A 23,199-nucleotide genomic window follows, 5' to 3' on the forward strand; every position below is an offset into this window, starting at 1 on the left:
CATGCGGAATGGGGAGTACAGAGACGAGGCTGCAGGTGATGGTACAGGCTTACATACGCGGAGGAGACGGCTCCTAGCCGCGTATGGTAGGAGTGTGGTTGCACGGCATGTATTAGCTGAGAGGAGGATGCGAAGGTGTAGTCAGCGGGAACGGCAGCGTTTCGTGTTTCCCGACATGGGCCGATATCTAGATATCGAGAACAGAATCGGGGTACGGGCACGGAATTGTGGAGCTGTGCAATTTATTGGGTGCTGCGGCGCCGTTTAGCAGTACCTGAGGTGGTCAGATGGGCGGGGATCTTCGGGTTGAGATCTACTTTGCGATGTACTTCTCACCTGACGAAATACTGACGGTGCCTCGCGGCTGTAGATCACGGGGTTGGCACTGCAAAGTACTTCGGTTAAGGTAAGGAGTACAGGTAAGGTGAGCGGAGCAGTAGTGACATTCGAGGTCACGCTTCGCAGGAAAGAAGTCGCTGATGATCAGGACCTTCGTACCACCGTTGTTGGTAGGCTGACAACGCAGTGTAACGCGACGTTCGGGATCCTCCCCGTGATTGTCCAGCTGCGGCCGGATGGGTACGAGATTCACCGATGCACGAAGCGCGTACGGTATTCCGCGGTTTCTACGATACAATACTTTCGGTGCTGCGACCGGCGGTCTTCTGACGTCCAACTCCGGCATCTCTCTCACGACTTTCCTTTACGTTTCAACGACGTCCGTGGAATAGTAGCACAGCGTCTATCTAATCTCGGTGCTGTTGGTGGTGTTGGGAATTGTGGCGTGGCTGGCGCGTCCCGAGGACCAAGCGAAGTATATTACACGGCGTTTAGTGCGGCGTACGGCTTTTGGGTAGGCTTGCATGTCGCTTCGATTTGTTGGGCGTGACCAATTGAAGGTGTGTTTCAGCATCGCTATTTCTGGGAGAGAGGATATTAAGGAGTCGGTTGGCGGGTTCGGGATTTCGTTTGGTGGAGGAGGCTAGATGGTGAGGGTAGGTATTTTGAGATTCCGTTTTTGGATATGGGCGGTGTTGGAGGTTCTCCAGTGGGTGTGGGTGCTTCTCTGTGGGTTTTGTTTTCGTTCGATGACTCAATTGCAATGGTCGAGACCACGTTCGCTTCGAAAGACGGATTGGAACTGTCACCGACCAGAACGCTTCCTATTCCGAGAGCTGCGATAGTCCGTTCACCTTCTTAGAGGATACATGAACCGAGTATTCGGAGCGGAACTGGAGCAGTGGCTGAATCACGATGCGGGCGGCCTAGCGATGCCTCAGGCTGAAGAGGCGCAGCTGAGGCATCTATACCGTTGTGAGATCAGATTAGCGAGAGCTTAAAGGCACGTCTGCGAAAGAGCCTCATGGCGTCACGGTGTTTAGTCAGATGAATCCCGCTTTGAGTTTCAAGATGCGACCTTTTGTGCGTCATCGACGACGCCGCTGGTGCAGTGATGGCGGTGAGGCATACATATTCCGTGGAGCAAGGTGGTTTCACAGTGGGAGCCTTAAGAGCAGCGGTGTGTAAAAAAGAGATGCGATTATTGGAGGCTTCTGGCTAGGAGGGTATGATCCCCCTTATACATTTGGGCAGATCGTGGTTAGGGATCGTCGAGTTCATGACTAGTTCGAATTTGGGAGCTAGTCCCTTTCGGACTAGATTCGCATTTTCGATCTCTATTCGGTTCGAACGTCACAGCCTCACGACCACCACTCTTTCAGCCCCAGGCACATCCTGAGAGCTCTCTTCGACGGACGTAACGAAATCGTTCAGCTTGAGAACAGAATGGGGCTGCAAAACTCCTCAGATTCCTTTTATTGCGGCCCGTGGCGCCTGCCTGCCGCGCCGCTTGCCTGTCTTCCCGTTTAGTCACCACATACTCTTGTGGAAAGCCAATTGATACCAAGAATTCGTTTTAAATCCAAAAATCGGCAATGGTTGGAGCACCTTCGAGTAACCGATGCGGGACCTGCAGACGCCGCAAAGTTAAGGTATGGCGAGTGCCTTGCTCGCATTTCATATATGCAGCCCAGACTAAAACGCGACGTACAGTGCGACGAGGCGTGGCCAATATGCGGGCCCTGCGCAAAGGGGAGAAGATATTGCCCGGGTCCGCCAGTGACGCGGATCAGATTCGTCGAGGACGATACGCGACCGCACGAGCTACCAATCGGAGGCGTGGGCCAGACGTACCAAGCTCGTTCTTTGGATGGATCGGTGGCTGGCGGCTCTGGGCAGTACAATTCTGTGAGGAATCTGCACATGATTACTGTGCGGTCCACTGCGAAAGATGGCGGTACGTTCCAGAAGTTACGCCTCCTCAGAACCCGAAAAGGCGGCCCACTGTCCAGTCAGATGGCGGACGAACCCTCACCTATGCTCGTGTGTCCCGGGTCTTCAGCCGGTGAGATCTTAGCACGGAGACTGTTCACTTTTATCGACTGCAGCGACCATGGGGTTGGTGCTAGGGTCCGCATCCACGGCATGTGGCTGAAGGAGCTTCCCCGCAGGTTTGGTTCCAGTCCTGCCCTGGACAGCACGGTCGCATGTTTAGTCTCATCTCACGAGGCTGTCATACGCGGGGAGGATCACTCTATGTGGCTCGACTACCAACAATACGGCAAAGCGATCAAAGCGCTCCAAAGCGTAGTCGACAACCCTAAGGAGCAGCTCTCAACCAACACTCTGGCAACTGTTGCTCTGATGTGGCGCATAGAGGGCACTTTTGCTGCAGCGACTGGCCTGATAGGCAGACAGACTGTTCATGCCCAAGCCCTTGCGGATATGCTCAGGCTGAGAGGCCTCGGCCCGTGTAAGGATAATTTGGACTTTCTCCTCACTGTGGACTGCCAGGTCGCAGCCGTTCAAAGTTGTCTTGCGAGAGATATTTCCCAGCCCTGCATCTTCGATTCTGAGGAGTGGGACCTGGTCTTCCAGGAGCGCCACGGAAGATCCGACCTTTCCATGCTCTACTGGAATGTTTTCCGGGAGTTTGTACGCTATCCGGGGTTGGGCCATGACCTCTATATGATCTATCTGTATCCTGACAAGGCGACGTCGACAATCCAGGATGTTGCGCATGCGGCCCTTCGCATCGCCACCAATCTCGAAAGGATTTCGCACTCGATCAAAGCCGCGCTCGACGACCCGAAGGTTTGCGTCACGAAACCGTCCGCCACCGGCGACCCTCTCATCCCTATCGTCTTCGAGTTTCGAGATACCGAGGCTGCGCCTTTACTGGGGTACTACTGCTTCTACAGCATCGCCATCAACCGTATGCTCATCTACCTCTCCTACCTACTACACACCGAAGTCAACAATGACCTCGTTCGTATACGAGGCCATCCCCCCAGATCTGCCCTCGACCTTCCCTATTTCGGTTGAGTACGACATACCCTCAACACTCTTCTCCAGCGACCCGCCTCCCTCGCTTCCCCTCTCCAAGTCCATCATCGACATCCTCCGACTCCGGAACGTGCAGCTCGCCCAAACAATCTGGATGATGTACGAGCAAGCCCGCACCTGGAAGCCCGTAGGCTGTCTCTTCTTCATCAACGCGCTGAAGGCTTCCTTCCCCTGGGCTAGCTCACCTGAAATGCCGGCCTGGATCCTAGCCGCTGCGGCGGATATCGAGGACTTTCTACCCGGGACGGGATGGGACCCCGAGAAGCTGGAGTACATAGGCCGGGTGATGAGTGGAGAGAAGGTGTCGATAAACGAACAGTTCTGACGGCGGCAGGGGATAGGGCGAAGCTGGGGGAATGGCGGGTTGGGCGAGGAGGGGTTTTACTGGACAGGAGATACAGTGGAAGAGTGGGATGATGGGGAGGAGGATGGCGTGTCGCCGGTGGATATGGGGGATTAGGGGAGGAGGTGGAAGGAGATGGTCGCTCTGTCCCCGCGGTCGTCTGTCTCTAACATGTTACATCGAAACAGGAGCCTTATATTCTTCAGTCGGGAGCGCGGTGCAATCGTCGGGAGGTGTGGCGAAGTGCAGTACTATGGAATCGATGGTAACTCTTTCCTTTGGTCGTCAGAGTGACAGCACTGTGATCCAGAGTGTGATAAGAGATGTTTGACAACATATCATGTAGGTCTCTAGATTCGGAGCTTCGAAGAAATCAACCCGGATATTTCCTTCCTGGCCTTATAGGGTCTGCGTGTTTTTATTCTCCAGCTGGTTATCCGCGCCTATTTCCCAGCCGGAAGAGAGTCTCGTGCCCTTCCAATCATACCGGTGATGTTGGCGATAGTGCCCCCAAAGCGGATATGCCGACAGGTAAGAAACGATACACTGCGTAGCATGAGATCAAGCGCTAACATTCCGGCTAGACTTCAGGATGGTGGCTGGCATCGTTGTAGGCTGCGTGGGACTGGCCGTAGTCGCCGGTTTCCTTTGGTGGTAAGCCGGTTTTTCAATGTGTCCAATCTTTGCTGACATCCATCTGCACAGGTTGAGATCAAAGAAATCGAGAAACAGATCCAGACATGCTGAGACCAAACAAAGCCAGAACGCTCTTGAAAAGCCTGTCAATGCGCTAGCGGAGAATTTGGAAAGCTCTACGGCAGACCCTAAGACAATCCAGTGTCGAATGGGGTCACGGAAGGGGAAGAAGGACACTCAACGGAACAGTCAACAGAACGTTCGACTGAAAATTCAGCAAAGAGAGGGTCCACATCCAAGAAGACTGGGACGTGGTAGAGATAGCGAGCTCGCCCTCTCTCGTTGATTGATACCGGGTTCCTTCTTTTGTCGGTTGCTCGTATTTGACCATGTCTGCGCTTCAGTCCTTTCGGCGATCATGCTTGGATGTAAGAGATGTGGTGAGGTGACTTGAAGTGGTGCTTCAACATGGTGAAGCTTTGCGGTGCACCCTTCGTTCTATTCGGCAAGCCGACCATCGCCATTAACATGGTTAATCCATTACGTGAACTTGTGGCAGCGGATAAGGATTTGTAAAAAGCGTCGGACGTTCTGGAGGCGGTGAGATAGATGGACGGATACCGAACTTCCGCGCCTTTTGAGACTCTGTATCTGACGATGCTTCATATTAAGAAATGAACGAATGAATTTGATCCGTTGACATAGGTTACCAAGATGAACAGGCGGGCACCACTCAATAAGAAGGAGTAAAAACAACTTTTCTCACTTCTGCCTTTTGTCTCTAAATTCAGTGTACATTGGGGGGGGGGGGGGGGTAAGGGCTGGTACCCCGCTATCCAGGTAATCTGCCTGGTCATTCGACTTTCTGAAAGAAAATCTTTACCTTCTAAAGAAGGGTTATCCTGACACGTTTATTCTGCAAGGTAGAGGCAAAAAGTATGGAAGGGGATAGGCTGAAACGAAGGTATATTACAGCAACTGCGAACGGAGTCTCCATCGAGTATACAATACACTATCTTCCCCATCTTCTTTCTTGTCCCTCATCACAGAGAAGCACTCGTCTTTTATGTTCTGTTCGTTGATATGTTACTCCTGCGGGTCCGATAGCCCTCCCATATCCGCTGGCATGAAAAAGATATCCATAACAGCACTCCGCCGAAAGTAACGAAGCAATCTACCCAATTCACCAAGCAGAGAACCTCCAGCGCCGCGGGTATAAACACTATCGCTCCTACGATCTGACCAAAAGACCAGTAGCTATCCAGATAGTCTGCTCCTACTGCGATTGTCATTGCCTTTTGTAGGCTTCGTAATCGGAAGAAAGTCCATAGTAAACTCGCCGAGAAGAACGCAGCGATGGCGCAAACGATGATTCGCCAGTATGGATTCAAGAGAGCCCGTTCCATTGCACGAACAGATTCGGCGACGTCTTCTCGGGTCGATGCGAGAAGAATCAGGTAGGTTATCATTGTGCAGGCGATAGTGAGGACGAAGAGCCAGGTTCCGGCTGTAACCGCTGTCATGAAAACGTTCTGGCGGTTGGTGAGAGGATGAAGGCCTTGGAAGCAAACAGTCGAGATCTTTTGCCAATCTGCGCGGGAGATGGCTGCCTGAAGCTCATTTCCAATTTCCGCACCGCCTGGGAGGTACTATCAGTCGATGATTCCGCAATCAAAGCATTCCACGTACCCAAAATCGTTAGAGGAAGACAAGATATCGCGGACGGGATTAAGCAAAAATAAGCAAGCATAATGCGAAGTCTGTCTCGCCGATGTATGGTCCTGATGGACATGAATTTATTATCGCTCACACTGTCGCATCCAATACTAGTGTGTTCACTTGTTTCGGTGGCCACGGTAGATAGGTCGGCGGCCCGGAGACGTCTCTCTAGCAACAGTCTGTTCCCTATACCGAGAAGGAGTGCCGGCAGAAGAAGTGTCAGGCTGGAGATGGCCCAGACAAGACGAAGGGAAAATTCGCCCCTTTCCCCAATATCGCGACTGAGGCCCGCGTTGAGAGTGACTACGACGCTCGCCAGTTGGACGGACCAGGTAAAAAACAGGGAGGTGTCGCAGAAGTTATTCGCGGCTCTCGAGAGTGAGACCCAATGCCGTTGCTTCCTTGATGTCGCGCTCAGGTCGATGCACAGCCAGGGGACGATGATTGCGAAAGTAAGGACGACCTCAAACACGTAGCCGATCGCCATTCCAGGCCCTGAGACATCTGGATTTCCTGATCCCCATAACGCGTTGCAGACCTCAGCCTTGCACTGTTCAGCCCTCACTGAAGTTCCCGGCGGTGAGATTTCGAAGTCTCTCGATGTATAGCGTAAAGTTCGTCGAAGGAAGCTTGGAACAGTCCATGGTAGTCCGATCCGCAGTTATCTGTGCGTATTTGATGGAGAGTGAATCGAAGTTTCTTGGACGAGGCAGAAGGGTGTAGGCTGTATTTTATCGCTTGCCGGCCTGGCATTTAGCCTTGCCCAGAAGCAGATGGGAGAAATCGACTCAACCAATAGGAAAGGCCAGCATCGCCACTGGATCTACATCCTGCATACTACGTAACCACCACAGCCGCAATACTATGCATATCGAATAGAAGGCGTCGAACAACAGGCGACCGAAGAAAATTGTGTATTGGCGTTGGGCTGCGATGAGGGTGAGCAGCTGGCGCTCCCTCGTATTTGGTTGACGCGAGGGAATTATTGGCGTTCTCAGCAAAAGGAAAGCCCCAGCTTGCCACATCCTTTCTCCGCCGAATGAATGACTTCCTGCTCGCTCTTCATCAAGGGACAGTATTATCCCACAAACTCCTCACCGTTACCCCGTCCACCCACTTCCCGCCCGTCGTATCGCTCTTGACCCTGTATCCAATCTCCTTCTCCTCCCCAGGCACCAACCAAAATGAATTCGCATCAAAGTTCAGCACCGCACCAGATGGATAATCCAGCCACACCCACGCCGCGACCCCTTTCGTTGCCTTCACCGTGAACTTCGGCGTTGCGTTGGAGTAGCTGAGCTGCAAGCCAGGATCCATGAGAGGAGCGTTTGAGAGTGCGGTGGCGTGGAACCAGTTCGTGTGCGTGAACGTCTGCGTCGTGTTGGAGTTGGGGAGTGCACCCTGCGCGGAGACCTGCATGGCGAGGAGGACCTGTGAGGGGTCGTACCTGGAGAGGAGGGTGTCCAGGTTGGAGGAGAGGATTTGTGTGCCGTTTAGCGCGCCGACGGATACGTTGGTTGAAGTTGGCGTGCTGATATTGAGCTGCTTCCCGGACCAGTCGTACCATGTCAAGTTGACGGATGCGGAGACAGGTGACCATAGATCGGATACCACCCAGACCTCAAATTCGTGCGTCGAAACATTCAAGTATGATGATATGATGACGGGAGAGTAGATATCCTTCGCCACATAATGCAGTACCTTCCACCTCCCATCATACTCAATCCCCGCCCAAGTAGGCGCCTGCCACTGATCCTCGAGTTGCCAATATAAACTCCCCAGTTGGCGTTCCGGCCGCGCGCTGCCTCTCCTGTAAAACTCAATCTGGCTCTTATAGAAATCCGCCTGGAAGATCTGCGTCGTGTGGCACCACGCTGAAAAGTTCGCCAGCGAGTCGGATTTGTTGGGGACTGGATACCATTCCTGAGCAGCCATCGTCATTTGACCCTGACCGATGGACGCGTTGTAGAAGTTTGATGTGTTGAGGCCGCCTGCTGGTGGGTGGTGATCGCGGAGCATGACGATGGAGGAATTGAAGTGGAGATCTGAGGGGTCGACGGCTTGCTGCCAGCTTTGGAGGGAGGGCATGGAATGGAAGCCGAATTCGTTGGCGAATCTGCCGATTGGATATGTGGAAAGATCGAAGGCTTCCGTGGAGTTGTAGTTGTAGTGATCTGATTTAGTCAGCATCCTATATCGCTAGCCTCATGTACATGTCTTACCTGTATTGCCGTAGACCGATCCGGCTGTAAGATTCTCGTATCGCTGGGCGATTGGCTGTTGTTTCGAGAAGTCTAGCGTGAGCCACCCGTTCGTCGTGCTCGACGGAGAGAAAGAGATACTTCGGGTGTTCTCAAACACCGCCACACCGATCGTGTCCAGGAAGAGCTTCTCATACTCCGCTAGGTAACGAGGATACTCATCCGGCGCAGTCTCATTGACCAGATACAGCTCCAAATTCTCCAACTCATTGCCGCCCGCCCAGTACGTCATCGATGGGTGATGATTGACTCTCCGCACCTGATACTCCGCCTCTTGTGCAACGTTCTCTAAGAATTCTTGATTGACAGGGTAAAGCGCGCAGCTGAATTCGAATTCGCTCCACAGCAATATGCCCATCTCATCCGCGAGATCATACATGAAGTCGGGTGGGTAAGCACCGGACGACCACACTCTCAGCAAATTCTGATTACCATCCACCACGCTCTCGAATAATTGACGAAGACGAGGTTCGGTAACATTTGGCCAGAAAGGATCAGGAGGGATGAAGTTCGACCCTTTCGCATAGAATTCGTGTCCGTTGATCTCAAAGTGCCAATTGTTCCCCGGAGCAACGCCAGCATCCAGCTGGGCTTGTGAGACTGGCGTCTGATTGTTAAAGATCGTGCGGAACCCGATGCGTTTCGTTACCGTTGCTATTGTCGTGTTTCCGCTGCCAACGACATCTAGTGTCAAATTGTACAGGGTCTGAGATCCCATGCCGACGGGCCACCATAGATCTACGGCGTTACTGGGGACAACAATGCTGCCAGTAAGCCTCCCGCCCTCGGAAGTGATGTTCATAAAGCTTCCGCTCAAGATCGTAGAGTTCTTTCCGCTCGTGATTGCATAGTTCAGAGTTGCGCTTGAAGGAAGCGATCCGAGATAATCAACACTGGCGTTCAGCCTCCAGTCCTTCGACTGATCCGGAGGAAGCAGGTTTCTCTGTCCTTCGCGATATACGTCCACCAGCGTATTGCGGACATACACGCTTTGAGATGGTAGCTGAACAACATACGCCGGTTGCCAAATGCCAGCAGGTGCGAATGCTGGGCCCCAGTCCCAGCCAAAGTCGTTTTGCTCCTTGCGAATTTGTTCACGATTGGTGAACTCAAATAGCTGCTGGACGCCATACGGCCATGCTAAAAGACTGAATTAGTTTTTGATATTGAGATCTATTGCGTAGCCACGTACTCTCTGCGCCGGGCTGTGCGGCAATTGCATTTGCTATAATTGGTGCGCTCCCGAAGTTGACGCTCAAGAAGGGGTTTTCGCACGATGCCATGATGTTGGAGACTTCGAAGTAGTATTGTCGGAACTGATTGTTCGTGGAAGCCACATGCTGTCCGCATAGCTCGATGCTGGTGAAAGTATCCAGTCCATTGAACACTAGCCATGTCGAGCTAGCATTTGCTTTCCTATGCCGAGTCAGCCTCCCTGCTTCCCTTCTCACATTTCTGGAACCAAAGCTTACAGCGAAGTCAAGGGTGCCGAAGTATACGTCCAATTCGAAAAAGCCACCCAACGTAGGTTGAAGTCGTTCAAGCCATACAACGGGTCCCCGATAACCTTGAATCCAGTATCAGCTCCGAGTTCCATGCTAATAGGGAGACTTCCTAACCTGCGCAGCATGGAGATCTAGGTGCGCATGCGACGGTACCTTACCACGCACGGAAATGTATGAAAAATTCGGACTGGTCAAAGTCCAGTCGACAGTACTCAGATCAAGCACCTGCTGCTGACCGAAGGCCAATGAAGCAGCCGAAGCCGCTAAGACGGCCTGTATACTTCTCTTCATTTCTGCGCTCTTCCCAGGAACCTGAAATCGAATGAAGGGAAAGCAATCAAGGTACCAAAGTGCCGCCAATGCAGCGCACGCTGCAAAATATACCGATCGATGCATCCCGTCTCCACCGTTCGCTACCTTCCAAAGGATTCCCTCCGATGACGTGATGGGTACCGGAAGCCCATTCCTGCGTGCTACTGTTGCAGAGCTAGGAAGCTCCGGCTATACCGGAGAGCCTGGGGACCTGCAGAAGATGAGGGGAAATGTCCGCGGTGATCGACCGGATGGGAATAGCCAGCAGCCAAAGAGAACGCTGCTCGGAGAGTTCGATAGGAGGTGCGGTCGGCATATCTAATGCCGATGCGGAGTTGAAGCTAGGCTGTTTGGGGTTAGTCTCTTTTCAACGTAAATCTCGTAGGTGTTTTAGGCTTGTGAGCATCTGCATAAACTCTTTGCTTTGCTCATCTGACACCTGTCGCGACGTGGCTCTTGTCCCGTGACTTCGCGTTAGGCACCAACGCGTAACCGAGCCCCAAACGCGCTCTCTACACAAACATCATCGGCCCAAACGCCATTTCCCTTCCTTAATGAAGACAAGGAAACTGCGATAATAAGGTTTGAGTCCTGATGTTGCCTTGTAACATAATTCAGCCCAGCCTCCTTCTCTAGAACCGCAACTTTTATCAATTATTCAATGTTTCGCGTACGTGTGCCACTCGAAGCACTGGCCTAGTTTCTTTTCCCCCGCAGTCATTCTCCACTCTACTAAAGCCTCAATTGGATCAACCATATCGCTCTCAGCCCCAACTCATCTTTCCACCAATCAATCACTCTACCCTTCAACCCCACCATGTCTTTCAGCAGTCCAAGCAGCAAAGAAGATGAAGCTATGGCGAAGCTGCATGCGTTGCTCACGAAAGGTATCTAGCTCTCAACACCTCATTTCTCTCCTTCGAGGCGCTTACTCACATCGTTCAGACACTTCCAAATCTCGCCATCTCAAGCGCGCAGCGACCGAGGCTCGCCACCAGAAGCGGTATTACCGCCAAGCGACTCAGATCCTCCAGGACCACGAACGCGATGTAGCGGTATTCCCCTTCCTCGCGCTGCCAGCAGAGATCCGTCTCGAAGTGTACTTCGAGCTTCTAGTCTCGGACGACCGCCTCGTGCTGACGTGGCGCGGGCCGCGCAAAGCGAACAAGCAGCAGAAGCGCATGTACATCAGCATTCTGCGGACATGCAAGCTGTGTCGGGACGAAGGACGGGGCGTCTTGTACGGCGAGAATGTGTTCGACTTCGGTGAGTCCCCCACGCGACTCATTTAGTGTAGAAGTAAACTAATGAACAAAACAGAGGAGATATGTGTCCGGCCCAACATCGCTAAACCCCTCCTCTCCCGCATCGGCCCGCACAACGCCTCCCTAATCCGCATCGTCCTCGCCGAATACTCCGCCGCCGCGGAAGAGCTGTCGCAGCTCGCGCCCCACGCCACGCACCCTCCCATCACCCTATCTTTCGTCCACACCCTTCTTTCCAGCTTCAACATCTCCATGGCCCAACTCCGCGTCTTCGCCATCAGCATCATTCCCTACGGATTCGACCAAGCAACTAGGGACCTAATGAAGTTGCAGGCGAAAACCATCATGGGGATGATGCCGTTGCGAGTCAAGTGGCTAGATGCCAAGAATGAGCCGGAGCAGTTGGAGAAGGTCATCGAGGGGATTTGCGCGCGGGAGAACGGGTGGGAGAAGGCGGATTACTACGAGGATGTCGATTCGAAGATTGGGCTGAGGTGGGCGTCGCCGTTCTCGGGGAGGTTGTGGATTAAGTATGGGGCGGAGTGAGGAGTTGATGCTCGCGTGACGGGGGTTGATTCGCGACTGGGCCGGGAGGGAGGGAAAGGCTAGCAAGGGAAGCAGCTGGGCTTGGGACTGTCGGAATACGTGCGAACGCGCCTAACGCAACAGCCCGGATGGGCACGACTTCAAGTTTCACAGTAACGTCCCTCCCTAAGTCGCGCAAAATCCCCAGCCTGGTAGCTTATCTCTTGTCGGTAAGAATTACCTTCTCAAAAGGGTTGTGATGATAGATGCAGCTTGCTTTTTTACAGTATAGTGGCGTGCAGAATCGGTTTCCGCTCAGCGCACAGTCCTCATGGCAAGGGAGTTACCTAGTCTGTGTTAGTGCATAACAGGGATTGTTTCATATTCTGCACGTGACTATAATAACAGGGCTAGGGGTGTTTTAGGCAGCAGCCATACCACAGTGGCTCTGAACACCACACCCGAATATAAAACATGCTATCGCCCGATGAAGACCTTTTCTATCTCCTGCTGTTTCCTTGATCCATCTCTGTGTGATGTTTCTTCACACCCTTCGGCGGGCTGCAACGCGAAAATCAGCAATTAGCCCATTCAGACCATTCAGCCCACGGTGTAAGTAAATCTACAAGCTCTTTGATTCCTCAAACTATTATCACTGCACATCTTCTAATGATAGCCAACAGCTACTGTGCAGGTATCTTGGCACTTAAGCCAACTGGCTTCTACCTATGCCGGAACAAAATCATCTCCTCTCACAGCGGGATCTCATACTTTTATCCTTCCCTGCAAACACAATTTGGGATACCATGTCTTAGGCTACCACATCAGCGGCAAAACATCAGGACAGCCTATTTTCTACTTCCATGGCTGTCCTAGTTCCCGTCTTCAAGCCGATGACTTTCACGAGATTGGCGAAAAATTGAATCTCTGCGTAATTGGTGTCGACCGTCCGGGAATTGGTCTTTCAACTTTTCGACCTGGATACACACTTCTGGACTGGCCACAAGACATACAGAAGTTAGCAGCGTACCTTGGTTTCTCGGAATTTCGCGTGTTCGGAGGTAGTGGAGGAGGACCATTTGCGCTGGCGTGCGCACGAGAGTTACCTGGAAACGTACTAAAGGGTACTGGAGTCCTTGCAGGACTAGGGCCGCCTGAATCCGGTGTCAAGGGCCTCAGTTGGGAAAGGTGGTTCGGGTTTATCATCAATAGATGGCTGCCACGGTGGATGCTACATTTCGTTATCGAGCATGGACTTGGACGACACGCTCGTGATCCGGACCAGACACAGTGGCGAAAGTTTGTGATCAATGGGATGATCAGAAAAATGTGTTCTAAGGATCAAGCGCTGCTTGATGAGAAGGAGACGGAGCGAATGATAAGTGATATGAGGAACTCTTTAATAAGCGGCTCAGATGGATATGTTCTTGACGCAAAGACAATCCTCGGGCCGTGGCCATTTGACTTGAGAAGTGTCAAGGCAAAGGTACTGATTTGGAACGGAACGGATGATACAGATACGCCTATTTATATGGCGAGATGGACGGCGAATCAATTGCCGAACGGGAGTCTCAGAGAGTTCCCTGGTGACACTCATTTCTCAATTTTCTTTTCCAGAGGTGAGGAAGTCCTGAAGGATCTAATCGAGATGTAATGGCTTACTGTAAATTACTACGGTTCTTGTATCTCTCTACTCTAGACAGAATTCGCACCTCTTCTTCTGCATTACTCTACATAGTGAGCAGCAATTCACATACTTCAAATATGTTTAAGGCGGCAATTCTTTACAGCCAGTATGAAACATGAAGTTATGTGATATAAGATCTCTAGCGCAATCTAGGAAATCCCCTTGCTATTAGGACCGTGCGCTGAGAGTAAATCGCTTGCAAAAACCGGAAACCAGTTCTGCACGCCACTGCAGGAGAGGTGCTTTCCTTGCGATGCGCCCGTCAGCTCTTTAACTTGCGTAGTCATACAACCGTTCAGCTTTTCCGTATAATATACATCCTCTTCAATCGCTCAGCATATGAAAGTAAGTAGGCCAGCGCGAGCAGATAAGCAACCTTGGAACCCAACTAGGTCATCACTCGTATACACTCGGCTTATAAAGCCTGCCTATCGACGTCTTGTTGCTTTCTTACTAAAACAACCTATTTTGTGCGCTGATGTCATTTAGAAAGGGTAAATTTTCAAAGGTTTTCGACGGCTAGCTCGTTAATGGATTCTTCCGCCGATGCAAGAGAAGGACATGTCGCTGAAGAACGCGTTCTAACACACGACCCTGGATTCCGTCGTCTAAGCCAGGGAGTCCTCTGCCGGTGCGATGCCATTATTTTTGATGCGATTAGTTCGAATTCGCACGTGCCGTGCTGTTGCATCGAGTCCGTGAGCTTGAACGGGGAATTTGCGATCTTGCAAAGGAGCTAACTGACTTTAAAAGGAATTGAAGAAACAACGCCCTAGTATCCGCTCGGTAGTAAAAGAAGTGCGTTCCGAACAGGACTTTATTAACAAAAGGCGAGCAAGTAATGCTGGACTACAGGAGCTAATTGACTTCCTGCACGAACGCTGTCGGAACCTCGAGAAGGAGCGTGGAGCGGTGAACGAGCACTACGGTTCCGCTTCCTCCTAAATCAGGGGGAAGGCGAAGGCTCCTATTTAGGTGACTCCTCCGGGCCTATTAGGGGTATAGGCTCTATTTTCTAATTAGCTAAAGAGCTCTAGCCTTTAGGGGGAGCCTTAAGGGGGAGCCTTAGAGAGGGGGGATAGTAGAAAGAGGGTAAATTATAAGCTTTAGAGGCTCTCTACGCAGGGGAATAGCTAACTTACCCCTAAATATACTAGAGCTAAATACGTAGTATTAGTAATAGCTACGTACGCTAGGTAGTAATAAGAAAGCTTAGTAGTAAACACTAAGAATCTATAATATAGAGTAAATTTACGTATAGAGTAGTATACTCTTCTACTTAGAGTTCAAAAAATCAAAATATAAACGCCGTCCTAAAGTGAAAACAGCTCATCTCGCAGTCCTCCGCTTCAGCACCATACAAAACAGTAGTGAAGTCAACAGGCGTGGAAGATGGCAGGGGGTATACGACAAAATATTCAAAAGGCGAATGGAAAACACCAAACCAGATAGGTATCCCTCATCAGCGGATCACATCCAGTGAGAAGAGACTACTCTAATCCGCACCTATTGTCTGAGCCATCTCGCGGAGAGCTTAGAAGGACTTGCGCTGATGGCGATGCACAAACCCACGTCGAGCAATCTTGCCGCCCTGGCACTTTGTACCAGCAGCGACGGCCTGCCAGACGACAGAGCCGTGATTGCAAATACCGAACTGCGTCTCACCGTTGCAGAGGATTTCGCCGTCGGTGGTGCATGTCGTGTTACCACCAGCACCGGCACCCGGAGCCGCGGAGGGTTGGGCAGACGGAGCGGGCGCCTGAGAAAGCTGAGCCGACGGGGACGGAGTAGCAACGGGGGCCTGCGAGGAAACGCCAGCGGTTGCGGTTGCCGGGGGCATGCCACCGGGAGCGGTGACAGTGATCAGGGTGCGGACGGTCGAAGTCACGGCAGCACCATCTGACCCACCACCCGGAGCCTGTGACGAGACGGCGGGTGCCTGCGTTGGAGCGGCAGGAGCCTGTGTACCGGCGGGCGGGGTGTATTGACCGTTGTTCGGGGCCTGGCTAGCACCTCCACTAGGAGCAGCACCAGAACCGCCGCCACCACCACCTGGGGAGGCGGCACCACCGCAAAGCGGTACGAAAGGACCAGCGCCGACCCTCTCGACGCTGGCGCCGGGGTTTTCAAAGCTGTAGTCGCTAGACTCAGCGGTTTTGCAGGACGCGCCAGTGCCGACCGCGATGTTGGCGAGGGCCATATCGGGGAGCTGATCGAAGGCGGAAGAGTCGTCAGAGCCACCAGAGACGGTAATAGGAGCACAGTTCATGTACATCTCCCGATTGCCGATCTTGTTAAACCAAGTCCAAGCGAAGGTAGCTTGTCCATTCGGCAGTTCCTGAGGGACGCCAAAATTGAAGGTTGCTGGCCCACCAACTCCAGGGCAACCACCCTCAATGGAGTGAATGACTTTGAACTTGGAGTCCTTGGTAGGCTCCTTGTCGAGAGTGACGGCGAGCTGGCACGATCCACCGCCGTGGACCGCCGTACCAGTGAATGAGAGGGTCTGGTTTTCGCCGACCTTGAAATCATTCATGGTCGTGATATCGTAGCTGCCGGAGCCACCGTTGATCTTGCAAGGATAGTCAGATCCGGAAGGGCTCAGCGGGGAGTTGTTCGGCGAGCCGTAAGGAACGGGCTTTGCCATGATCATGTGAGCGCTGGCGGAAGGGGCCATGGCTAGCATGGCGCCTAGCAGCGAGAGGGAGGTCGTCGTGAAATGCATGATGGATCGAGTGGCTCGAATGGTGTTGTGGTGTGTTGCTCGAATGCGCGTTTCGGTTGTCGTAAACTATTCGCTTTGACCGGAAAGTTTGTAGTTGTTGTTGCTGTTGTGTGATGCTAGTTGCTGTCGATGGAAGTAGGAAGGAGGATGATGAGAAAGCTTCAAATATGTTGGAGCGCCGGTTCTGGAATGACTGTAGAGTGCAAGTTACAATGGCTTGCGAATTCACAATGAGACTGTTAAGACAAAGCCTTAACGCGTGAACAAAAGTGCACCAGGCAGAAGTGAAGGGAGTGTGGAAGGTGACGAGATGGAGGTCGTGTACAATGCTATTGTTCTACAGCTCGAATAAAAGGTCGCGCCCATAGGCGCCGGCAAGGAGTGGGCATGAACAATGAGTTCAGCCGGTGCTCCCGGATCGGCGTAGTTCTGTTGGAAGTGACAATATGAAATTGTACGGATGATGGAAAACGGGTGTTCTAAACAGCGCATCTGAACAAAGTTTCATGAGGTTGTGTAGTTCGTGCGATGAGTGGGTGAAACAGAAGTAGCCAGGCGCGACCTGAAACGTGATGAACATGGAGCAAGCGCGGAGTCTCTTTTGGGAGCCTCCAGCGCCTGGGTACCGCGCCTGACCGTGGATACAGTCATATGTATCGGTTTCACCGTCGCACGTCTTCCACATCCGAGTGGTGCATGCAGGTACATCTGCGCGTCTGTTAGCTCATAGTAGCGGAATTTCATGCTTCCGGAAGGCGCAGCATCGGCTCCGGTGACTTGCAAAGGCATATGATGCGCTGAAGGCCGTCTCCAGTGACCTGCGTCCGCCCAGGACAGGAACTGTGGTGGTGAGGCTGATGTTGGGGAAAGGGAGTGGCAGGGCTAGCGAGAACAGGAGGGTCCATCCAGGGCTTGTGAAAGGCGGGTCTCCACGCTAGCACCGAAATGAATTAGTGGCTTGGCACTTTAGCTCCGTGCAAGTGAACGGGCCGCAAAAGTCCATCGCATCGTCAGGAACGCGCAACGCAGCAGTCACGCACTAGCAAGGCAGCTAGCAAAGGGGCAGCCTGCCATCAATCTCGCCTTTGTCGCAGCTCGGCACACTTTGCGCGCCTGTGACTGCCTTCTCTCCCCCGTGCACGCCGCTGCGACGCGTCCAGCGCTCGCGCGCCCTGTTGAGCTTCCTCACATTTCGCAGACCAGTCGGCGCGCATCCCAGGAAGCATGTTCACCTCGACGGGAAAGACAGCGCCTCCCCAGGCCTTCGTCTCCAGCTACGCGCCCCGCCTGCGGTCGTACGGAAACTCCCTGATATCGCCCATTGTCCCGCCTTCGAACACCCTCCCAGCGCCGCGGACGACGAAACGTGGAACAGCCATCATCAGCTACGCCGAGGATGGATATGACGATGAAGACTTCGACGACAGTGAGGGCCCGCGACGCGCGACGGGTCTGCGCAGCTTGCGGAGGGACGATTCACAACTCGACAAATCTGCGCAAATAGCGGCGCTGGGCAAGGAGCTCACCGCACCCGTCGAAATCCAGGGCATATGGCGAGATTGGATGGGGCGACCGAAGCACTCGAGGACCGAGAAGCAAGTACAGGTGCAAGCGGCGCTTCCAGTCACCCTTATTCCCATACGGATAGACATGGACATTCAACCTTTCCGTCCAGACGCTCCCCTACCGAAGCCCTCCAACGCCATCGAGTACGGCATCGACGAGAGCCACCCAGCCTACAAACAGCCGGACATGACTCCGGCATATCGGTTGAAGGATGCATTCCTCTGGAACCTGCATGAGGCCCTAACTACCCCAGACCAGTTTGCGAAAGTGTTCGTAGACGAACTGGACCTCCCGGCCGACCGCAAGCCACAGCTGATTCTCGCAATCGCAAATCAGATTCGACAGCAGCTCGAAGAGTACGCAGGAGTCGCTCTGCATCCTCTGTTCCACTCAACAGCGACGCCGTCCCTCCAAGGAACTGCGACTAAACCAGCGCCGCCCGCACAATCTCGAGACGGAACATCGACGCCCGCCGCGCCAGCTACGAACGGTGTATCGACGCCTGTACTAAATGGCGCCCCGCAGACCGATGGAGCACCAACACCGGCGGCTATTCCTAACGGAATCAGCGCTACAGCCACAGCTCTGCCCTCTGGAGAACTCCATAACCCGGACGATACGTACCGCTGTATTATCACCCTAAACATCAACCTGCTGAATCGGCTATATAGTGACAAGTTTGAGTGGTCATTATTACATCCTCCAGGGTTCGCGGAAATGTTTGCCAAAGTCACTTGCGCAGATCTGGGACTTGCAGGCGAGTGGGTACCAGCTATGACGCACGCCATATACGAAGCAGTCTTGCGGTTGAAGAAGGAAGCTTGCGAGAACGGAGGTCTAGTCGGAGATGGCGAAATTGACAATGACGCCGTTGATCCCGCAGTCGGAGCAGGCTGGCGGTATGACCAGGAGCACCTCTGCGATGAGTGGGAACCAAAAGTCGAAATCCTTTCCAAAGAAGAAATCGAGAAACGTGAGGGCGATCGTGAGAGACAGATCCGTAGACTTCGGAGAGAAACAGCTCGGTTCTCCTCGACAACGAACATGACGGGCACACCCCAGAACGACTTCTACGCCAATATCGAGCAGGCAGAGAACATGGGGCGAGGGGAGCGCAGTAAAAAGAAGAGGCGATTTAGGAGTCTCAGCCCGGTTGGACGAGAGACTCCTGAGTCTGGCGCTGGCTATGGAGGCCAAGGGAACGGCTTGCAGGATTGGTGGGTCTTCCACATGCTCCCGGTTTGGACTGCAATGCTAACTATCGCTTAGGGAACGACAAAATTGGCGATGTGCGCACTGCTATGTATGGGGCACCGCCGTCTGGGCTGTCCGCGACGGACCAAAGGGCCCACGAACGCTCTGCAACAATTGCGGCTATCTTTACGAGCGAGACAAGAAACTACCACCTTGGTCCGAGAATCTATTTTTCAACGACCGACCGCACCACGAGATCCGACCGTACCAGCCGCAAAGGTAGCGTTGACACAGCGCTGTGTCTTCCCTATCCTTTTCGATGCCTCCTTGGAAGTTTTCTTTTTTTGGTTGACAGTCTCTAGCGAGAGCATGAGACTCCTCGCCCATTGGCGGTTAACACCTTATTTGTGGGAAAGGGGATATCAGTTCACGAGCGCAACTGGATTTCACGTATGAGGTTTTGAAGGGATCTACTTATTTGTAGCATTATCAGCGATGGCGTTAGGTTATCATGTTGGCAGGAAGGAGCTCTGGAATGGAGGATTTTACTTCGTTGTACTGTACCACTAAGGACGTCCTCCGAGTGTACGAAGCTTGGCCGCATGTTAGCTGCGTGTTTGCGACATCCTCAGCAATGAGCAGTTGAATAGCAAAAGTAATCACACCTTGCTGCTTGCGTCCGCTCTGAACCCAGCTCGTCCACGGCGCAGAGACGCCTCCGCCGCAAGTCGCACAAACCAGAATCGTTGAAACCGCCACCCAACAGGTGGACAATAGGAAGAATAGCCCGCTGTTACACCGACGCATGTCGATCCCGACCCCCTCGCTCGCAATGCAGGCCCCCATTCATATTGTCCGCCAACCCAGGGCTAGCTGCCTAAACGCAGTGTGATAAGCCGCGGTCGGCCCCGTTGCTATTGTTCTTTGTCCCCGCCGCGCCCCTATTGTGCATACACCAACACTAGCGACAGGGACAATAAGAACACTGCTATTGTGTCCCCAAACAGGTATCACCATCCTGCGTCTGCGTGCCTTACCAGGCCCCACCCACGCACCGCGCAAAATACCCACAGAATACCCGCCCAACCACAGCTCCGCGCGTGTGTTTGCAGATTTGGTATTTCCTCGCATGCATGCGCAATGCGTGCGTGAAAGTTTGTTTGGCGGTGTGTTGCGAGGCGAGCCGTGGTTGAATTGATGCGATGTTGGTGTTTGCAATGCAATGCGTTGTTGGTGGTGGGAATGATGTGCGGAAGGGTGGCTGAAAGGGGGATAGTGCGTGTTGGCGGCGCTATTGTAGTGGGTGGTACAATAGGGATTTTGCGTTTTGCAGTTTGCGTTTTGCGGTTACCGCATGATGGTGCCTGCGGTTCCGGGGTTGGGAGGCTTGCTATTGTGTGCGGGTTTCAGAAACTGTCAATAGAGGGGTGGTGGTATTTATAGTAGACTTCGTGCGGGCACTTCAGGTATCTTTCGCTCGCTGTCGTTGAGGACTGCACAGCGACTACTGAGTACTGCAGTGCGTGTGAAGAAGGCTGGAAGTCTGGTACGTATTTTCCTAGGGGAGGAATGTGTGTACTGACGGCGCAAAGCGTCAAGCCACCTGTCTCCACACTGTTAGCATTAAACCCCGTACCAAATAGAGTACATCGCAACACATCCACACCTCTGTGGCGCCCACATCACCACACATCACGATCCACCATACAACAAACCTCCCGACGCGATCTACCGACATAGCCTCACCTACCCGTACCTGTTCGCAGATCACCGACAGCATCGGCCACCACCACTGCACCCTCACATGATCGCAGGCCCATCCCTCGTTCCCTCAGCTCAGCATCACGCCACAACTCATCAATCACCGCCCCATCATCCCCCCATCAGCCATCCAACCCCGGACGTCACCCTTTTGGCCCCGGAAACCGTATTGCTTTAGAACCGCATATACCCACATATAGAAAATGGATCCGTCGCGGAATTCAGCGCTGCAAGACGCCAAGATTCAATCCCTCCTTCCTACACTGCAACAGCAGCTACAACAATTTCAGCGACAACAGCAAGAGCAGGCGAATTCTGATTCTGCTGAGAGGACTCCTGGTTCTGAGGATATGCCACCGCCACCTGCGTACCACATGGTTGTCGATCCCGCTGCGCCGATTCCCAATCTGCACAATCCGTACGATGCGGATGATGAGGAGAAAGACGACGATGACACGCCTGAAGTCAATATCAATGCGACGACGCAGATCCGAGGTCATGGAAACATCATCAGTATCGCGCAGATGGACAGCGTGCGGATAGCGAATTTGGTCGCCATACTATTGCACGGAGGCATACCGCCCACAGTCCCATTAGCGCAAGCAGCGGCGCAAGCAGCCCATCAACCCGCTGGATACCGAGAACCTCCCCGACACAGACCACTGAGGAGAGACCCGCGCCACTTCCCCAACATCAACATCAATGTCAATTGCGGCGCAACGGTGATAGGAGATCGGAACATCGTGGGACCGGGTCTTGGGGATATTGCGCGCCACATGCAGATGGCGCAGCGAAGTCAGGCAGCTCAACAACAACAGCAAGGCCAGACGAGCCCCCCGAATCAAAGAGCCGGGTGTGCTCAGAATCCGGGTTTGGGGTTTTCTGTCGGGGCACAGGGGCCGATGGCGACGCCGCCGATGAGCAGGACGTCGAGCTTTGGGAGTGAGGGGTCGAACAAGAGGAAGGCTGAAGAAGGCGTGGGAGAGAGACCTGCGAAGAGGGAGTGTTGATCTGTTGGTGTTTCTTGACGGAGTGGAGATGTTATGATGGTGCGGAGGTGGGACTTTTCTTCTGTACAGTAGGGTATATTTACGACCATTGGGCGGCATGTATGCTTGTTTGAGGAGTTGGGGTCATGAGGATGATTGTCTGGTTCTTTGTTAGCATATCCGGCTGCCTCTATGCGTAGAGAAAGGACAAGGGATATACACCTGGTAGATGAATATCTATTGATGACCAATGACTTCGGGAGAACGGCGTTAATAGTTCAGAACGCTTACCACACGTTGCTGGCTGAGCAGTGCCTGCTTCCCACTTCTGTCTTCGGTGCAAGCCAAGAGGATCGACGTTCTAGCGTAACCCTATGGTAACTGCGGAGCAAAGTAACGGTCCATCGAACAAACTCCATAGGCTGGATTTCTCGAGACTATGATCAACTTACCGAAAGCGGCGAATGGAGCAACAACAGTTCTCTCGCAGCCGCTTATGGCTCCGTGGATGTAGCGTGGTCGCCCGTGATGTTGTCGCTTGTGCAATACATAATGCGCATCGCGTAACGGCGATCTGAGGGGCCTCGCTGATCGGAGTCGTAGGCCGTAGTGCTGTACTTGTGCAGCTGAAGACGACGCCCAGAAAACTAGTCGAATGAAGGCGGAAAGAGGGAGCCAATGCGTGCCAATCCCTCGCGAATGTAAGAGACAGCACCAAGGCTTGTCGGTCATCTCGCTCTGCGCCTTGAGACGCGTGGTGTAACCGCTCGGGCTTGTCGATTGATAGCTCTTTCGTAAAAGAATGAGATTCGGCAAGTCAGCGTGGGTGCTCGCCAAAAGCAACCCCTATCCAGCAGCTGCTTGCGCGAGCGACATTTCGGTCGAGACCAGGCGATATCTGGAAGCTGTTGAAGAGGCTGATTAACTGACGTCTGCAGGTGCGTGTGGGGACCTCGTGGAACGGCGCAGCAGGTGCCGGATGCCGAGAAATCAATCCAATAGTAGTGTTCCTGTTTACGGTCAGGGTCCGCGGTGAACGAGCTTCAGCATCGAGCAAGGTGGCCTCTTCGCCACCGGCGCGCCGCCGTCGACGCATCTCATCTGCGCAGACGAGCATGCAGCCATTGGCGGTGAGAGGGGAACGGCGGCGGAAATTCCGTATAATTCGTGAAAGCACCCGACAGGAGTTGCGCTCGCAATTGTCGCGCAGACCCTCCAAGCTTCACGTTCGCGCATCAGTCGATCCGGGGCGCTGACGAAGCTCCCACAAGCGCACTAGCCCGCTTTGAGGGAAGGCACGCCCATC

General features: G+C 53.2%; 10 protein-coding genes across 10 annotated transcripts; 5 read left to right on the forward strand and 5 right to left on the reverse strand.

Annotated features, from left to right (window-relative positions):
* Positions 1-1,836: 1,836 nt before the first annotated feature.
* BU26DRAFT_11697 (uncharacterized protein) lies at positions 1,837-3,573 on the forward strand. Its single transcript, XM_033819464.1, has 2 exons — positions 1,837-1,991; positions 2,053-3,573. Exons 1-2 carry the CDS (start codon positions 1,935-1,937, stop codon positions 3,382-3,384), a joined length of 1,389 nt encoding a protein of 462 aa, XP_033690918.1. The 5' UTR covers positions 1,837-1,934; the 3' UTR covers positions 3,385-3,573.
* Positions 3,574-5,448: 1,875 nt separating this feature from the next.
* Positions 5,449-6,785, reverse strand: BU26DRAFT_598738 (uncharacterized protein; the record flags this gene model as incomplete). Its single annotated transcript, XM_033835045.1, has 2 exons — positions 6,074-6,785; positions 5,449-6,023 (listed from the first exon to the last, which is right to left on the reverse strand). Exons 1-2 carry the CDS (start codon positions 6,588-6,590, stop codon positions 5,449-5,451), a joined length of 1,092 nt encoding a protein of 363 aa, XP_033690919.1. The 5' UTR covers positions 6,591-6,785.
* A 97-nt stretch (positions 6,786-6,882) lies between these two features.
* BU26DRAFT_512858 (glycoside hydrolase family 2 protein) lies at positions 6,883-10,455 on the reverse strand. Its single transcript, XM_033827487.1, has 5 exons — positions 9,984-10,455; positions 9,837-9,931; positions 9,557-9,780; positions 8,326-9,504; positions 6,883-8,277 (listed from the first exon to the last, which is right to left on the reverse strand). Exons 1-5 carry the CDS (start codon positions 10,158-10,160, stop codon positions 7,169-7,171), a joined length of 2,784 nt encoding a protein of 927 aa, XP_033690920.1. The 5' UTR covers positions 10,161-10,455; the 3' UTR covers positions 6,883-7,168.
* Positions 10,456-11,453: 998 nt separating this feature from the next.
* On the forward strand, positions 11,454-12,132 carry BU26DRAFT_512859 (uncharacterized protein). The gene has a single exon (XM_033827488.1). It carries the CDS (start codon positions 11,489-11,491, stop codon positions 11,990-11,992), a length of 504 nt encoding a protein of 167 aa, XP_033690921.1. The 5' UTR covers positions 11,454-11,488; the 3' UTR covers positions 11,993-12,132.
* A 301-nt stretch (positions 12,133-12,433) lies between these two features.
* Positions 12,434-13,726, forward strand: BU26DRAFT_444375 (alpha/beta-hydrolase). The gene is made up of 2 exons (XM_033824564.1): positions 12,434-12,583; positions 12,655-13,726. Exons 1-2 carry the CDS (start codon positions 12,508-12,510, stop codon positions 13,623-13,625), a joined length of 1,047 nt encoding a protein of 348 aa, XP_033690922.1. The 5' UTR covers positions 12,434-12,507; the 3' UTR covers positions 13,626-13,726.
* An 899-nt stretch (positions 13,727-14,625) lies between these two features.
* On the reverse strand, positions 14,626-16,383 carry BU26DRAFT_498673 (lytic polysaccharide monooxygenase; the record flags this gene model as incomplete). Its single annotated transcript, XM_033826351.1, has 4 exons — positions 14,626-14,648; positions 14,801-14,817; positions 14,850-14,891; positions 15,227-16,383. 4 exons carry the CDS (start codon positions 16,381-16,383, stop codon positions 14,626-14,628), a joined length of 1,239 nt encoding a protein of 412 aa, XP_033690923.1.
* A 1,025-nt stretch (positions 16,384-17,408) lies between these two features.
* Positions 17,409-19,804, forward strand: BU26DRAFT_471853 (SNF5-domain-containing protein). The gene is made up of 2 exons (XM_033825401.1): positions 17,409-19,166; positions 19,219-19,804. The coding sequence occupies exons 1-2, from the start codon at positions 17,608-17,610 to the stop codon at positions 19,424-19,426; spliced, it is 1,767 nt and encodes a 588-aa protein (XP_033690924.1). The 5' UTR covers positions 17,409-17,607; the 3' UTR covers positions 19,427-19,804.
* BU26DRAFT_11874 (uncharacterized protein) lies at positions 19,395-20,164 on the reverse strand. The gene is made up of 2 exons (XM_033819490.1): positions 19,809-20,164; positions 19,395-19,752 (listed from the first exon to the last, which is right to left on the reverse strand). The coding sequence occupies exons 1-2, from the start codon at positions 19,987-19,989 to the stop codon at positions 19,571-19,573; spliced, it is 363 nt and encodes a 120-aa protein (XP_033690925.1). The 5' UTR covers positions 19,990-20,164; the 3' UTR covers positions 19,395-19,570.
* Positions 20,165-20,870: 706 nt separating this feature from the next.
* Positions 20,871-22,090, forward strand: BU26DRAFT_11772 (uncharacterized protein). The gene has a single exon (XM_033819477.1). It carries the CDS (start codon positions 21,108-21,110, stop codon positions 21,912-21,914), a length of 807 nt encoding a protein of 268 aa, XP_033690926.1. The 5' UTR covers positions 20,871-21,107; the 3' UTR covers positions 21,915-22,090.
* Positions 22,091-22,769, reverse strand: BU26DRAFT_11773 (uncharacterized protein). The gene has a single exon (XM_033819478.1). It carries the CDS (start codon positions 22,623-22,625, stop codon positions 22,266-22,268), a length of 360 nt encoding a protein of 119 aa, XP_033690927.1. The 5' UTR covers positions 22,626-22,769; the 3' UTR covers positions 22,091-22,265.
* Between the last annotated feature and the right edge of the window lie 430 nt (positions 22,770-23,199).

Source organism: Trematosphaeria pertusa (assembly GCF_010094035.1).
Source record: "Trematosphaeria pertusa strain CBS 122368 unplaced genomic scaffold BU26scaffold_1, whole genome shotgun sequence".
Taxonomy (NCBI): Eukaryota; Fungi; Ascomycota; class Dothideomycetes; order Pleosporales; family Trematosphaeriaceae; genus Trematosphaeria; species Trematosphaeria pertusa.

What these genes read in the sequence shown, in the direction of transcription:
- BU26DRAFT_11697 (XM_033819464.1), top strand. Translation starts at nt 1,935, where the DNA reads ATGGTTGGAGCACCTTCGAGTAACCGATGCGGGACCTGCAGACGCCGC. An exon ending in GCAGACGCCGCAAAGTTAAG is followed by an intron (nt 1,992 to 2,052) that starts GTATGGCGAGTG and finishes CGCGACGTACAG; the next exon opens with TGCGACGAGGCGTGGCCAAT.
- BU26DRAFT_512858 (XM_033827487.1), bottom strand. Translation starts at nt 10,160, where the DNA reads ATGAAGAGAAGTATACAGGCCGTCTTAGCGGCTTCGGCTGCTTCATTG. An exon ending in TAGATCTCCATGCTGCGCAG is followed by an intron (nt 9,932 to 9,983) that starts GTTAGGAAGTCT and finishes ACTGGATTCAAG; the next exon opens with GTTATCGGGGACCCGTTGTA. An exon ending in TCGGCACCCTTGACTTCGCT is followed by an intron (nt 9,781 to 9,836) that starts GTAAGCTTTGGT and finishes GACTCGGCATAG; the next exon opens with GAAAGCAAATGCTAGCTCGA.
- BU26DRAFT_512859 (XM_033827488.1), top strand. Translation starts at nt 11,489, where the DNA reads ATGAACAAAACAGAGGAGATATGTGTCCGGCCCAACATCGCTAAACCC.
- BU26DRAFT_444375 (XM_033824564.1), top strand. Translation starts at nt 12,508, where the DNA reads ATGTTTCTTCACACCCTTCGGCGGGCTGCAACGCGAAAATCAGCAATT. An exon ending in CAGACCATTCAGCCCACGGT is followed by an intron (nt 12,584 to 12,654) that starts GTAAGTAAATCT and finishes GATAGCCAACAG; the next exon opens with CTACTGTGCAGGTATCTTGG.
- BU26DRAFT_471853 (XM_033825401.1), top strand. Translation starts at nt 17,608, where the DNA reads ATGTTCACCTCGACGGGAAAGACAGCGCCTCCCCAGGCCTTCGTCTCC. An exon ending in GGGAACGGCTTGCAGGATTG is followed by an intron (nt 19,167 to 19,218) that starts GTGGGTCTTCCA and finishes ACTATCGCTTAG; the next exon opens with GGAACGACAAAATTGGCGAT.
- BU26DRAFT_11874 (XM_033819490.1), bottom strand. Translation starts at nt 19,989, where the DNA reads ATGGGGGCCTGCATTGCGAGCGAGGGGGTCGGGATCGACATGCGTCGG. An exon ending in GAGCGGACGCAAGCAGCAAG is followed by an intron (nt 19,753 to 19,808) that starts GTGTGATTACTT and finishes GCAAACACGCAG; the next exon opens with CTAACATGCGGCCAAGCTTC.
- BU26DRAFT_11772 (XM_033819477.1), top strand. Translation starts at nt 21,108, where the DNA reads ATGGATCCGTCGCGGAATTCAGCGCTGCAAGACGCCAAGATTCAATCC.
- BU26DRAFT_11773 (XM_033819478.1), bottom strand. Translation starts at nt 22,625, where the DNA reads ATGACCGACAAGCCTTGGTGCTGTCTCTTACATTCGCGAGGGATTGGC.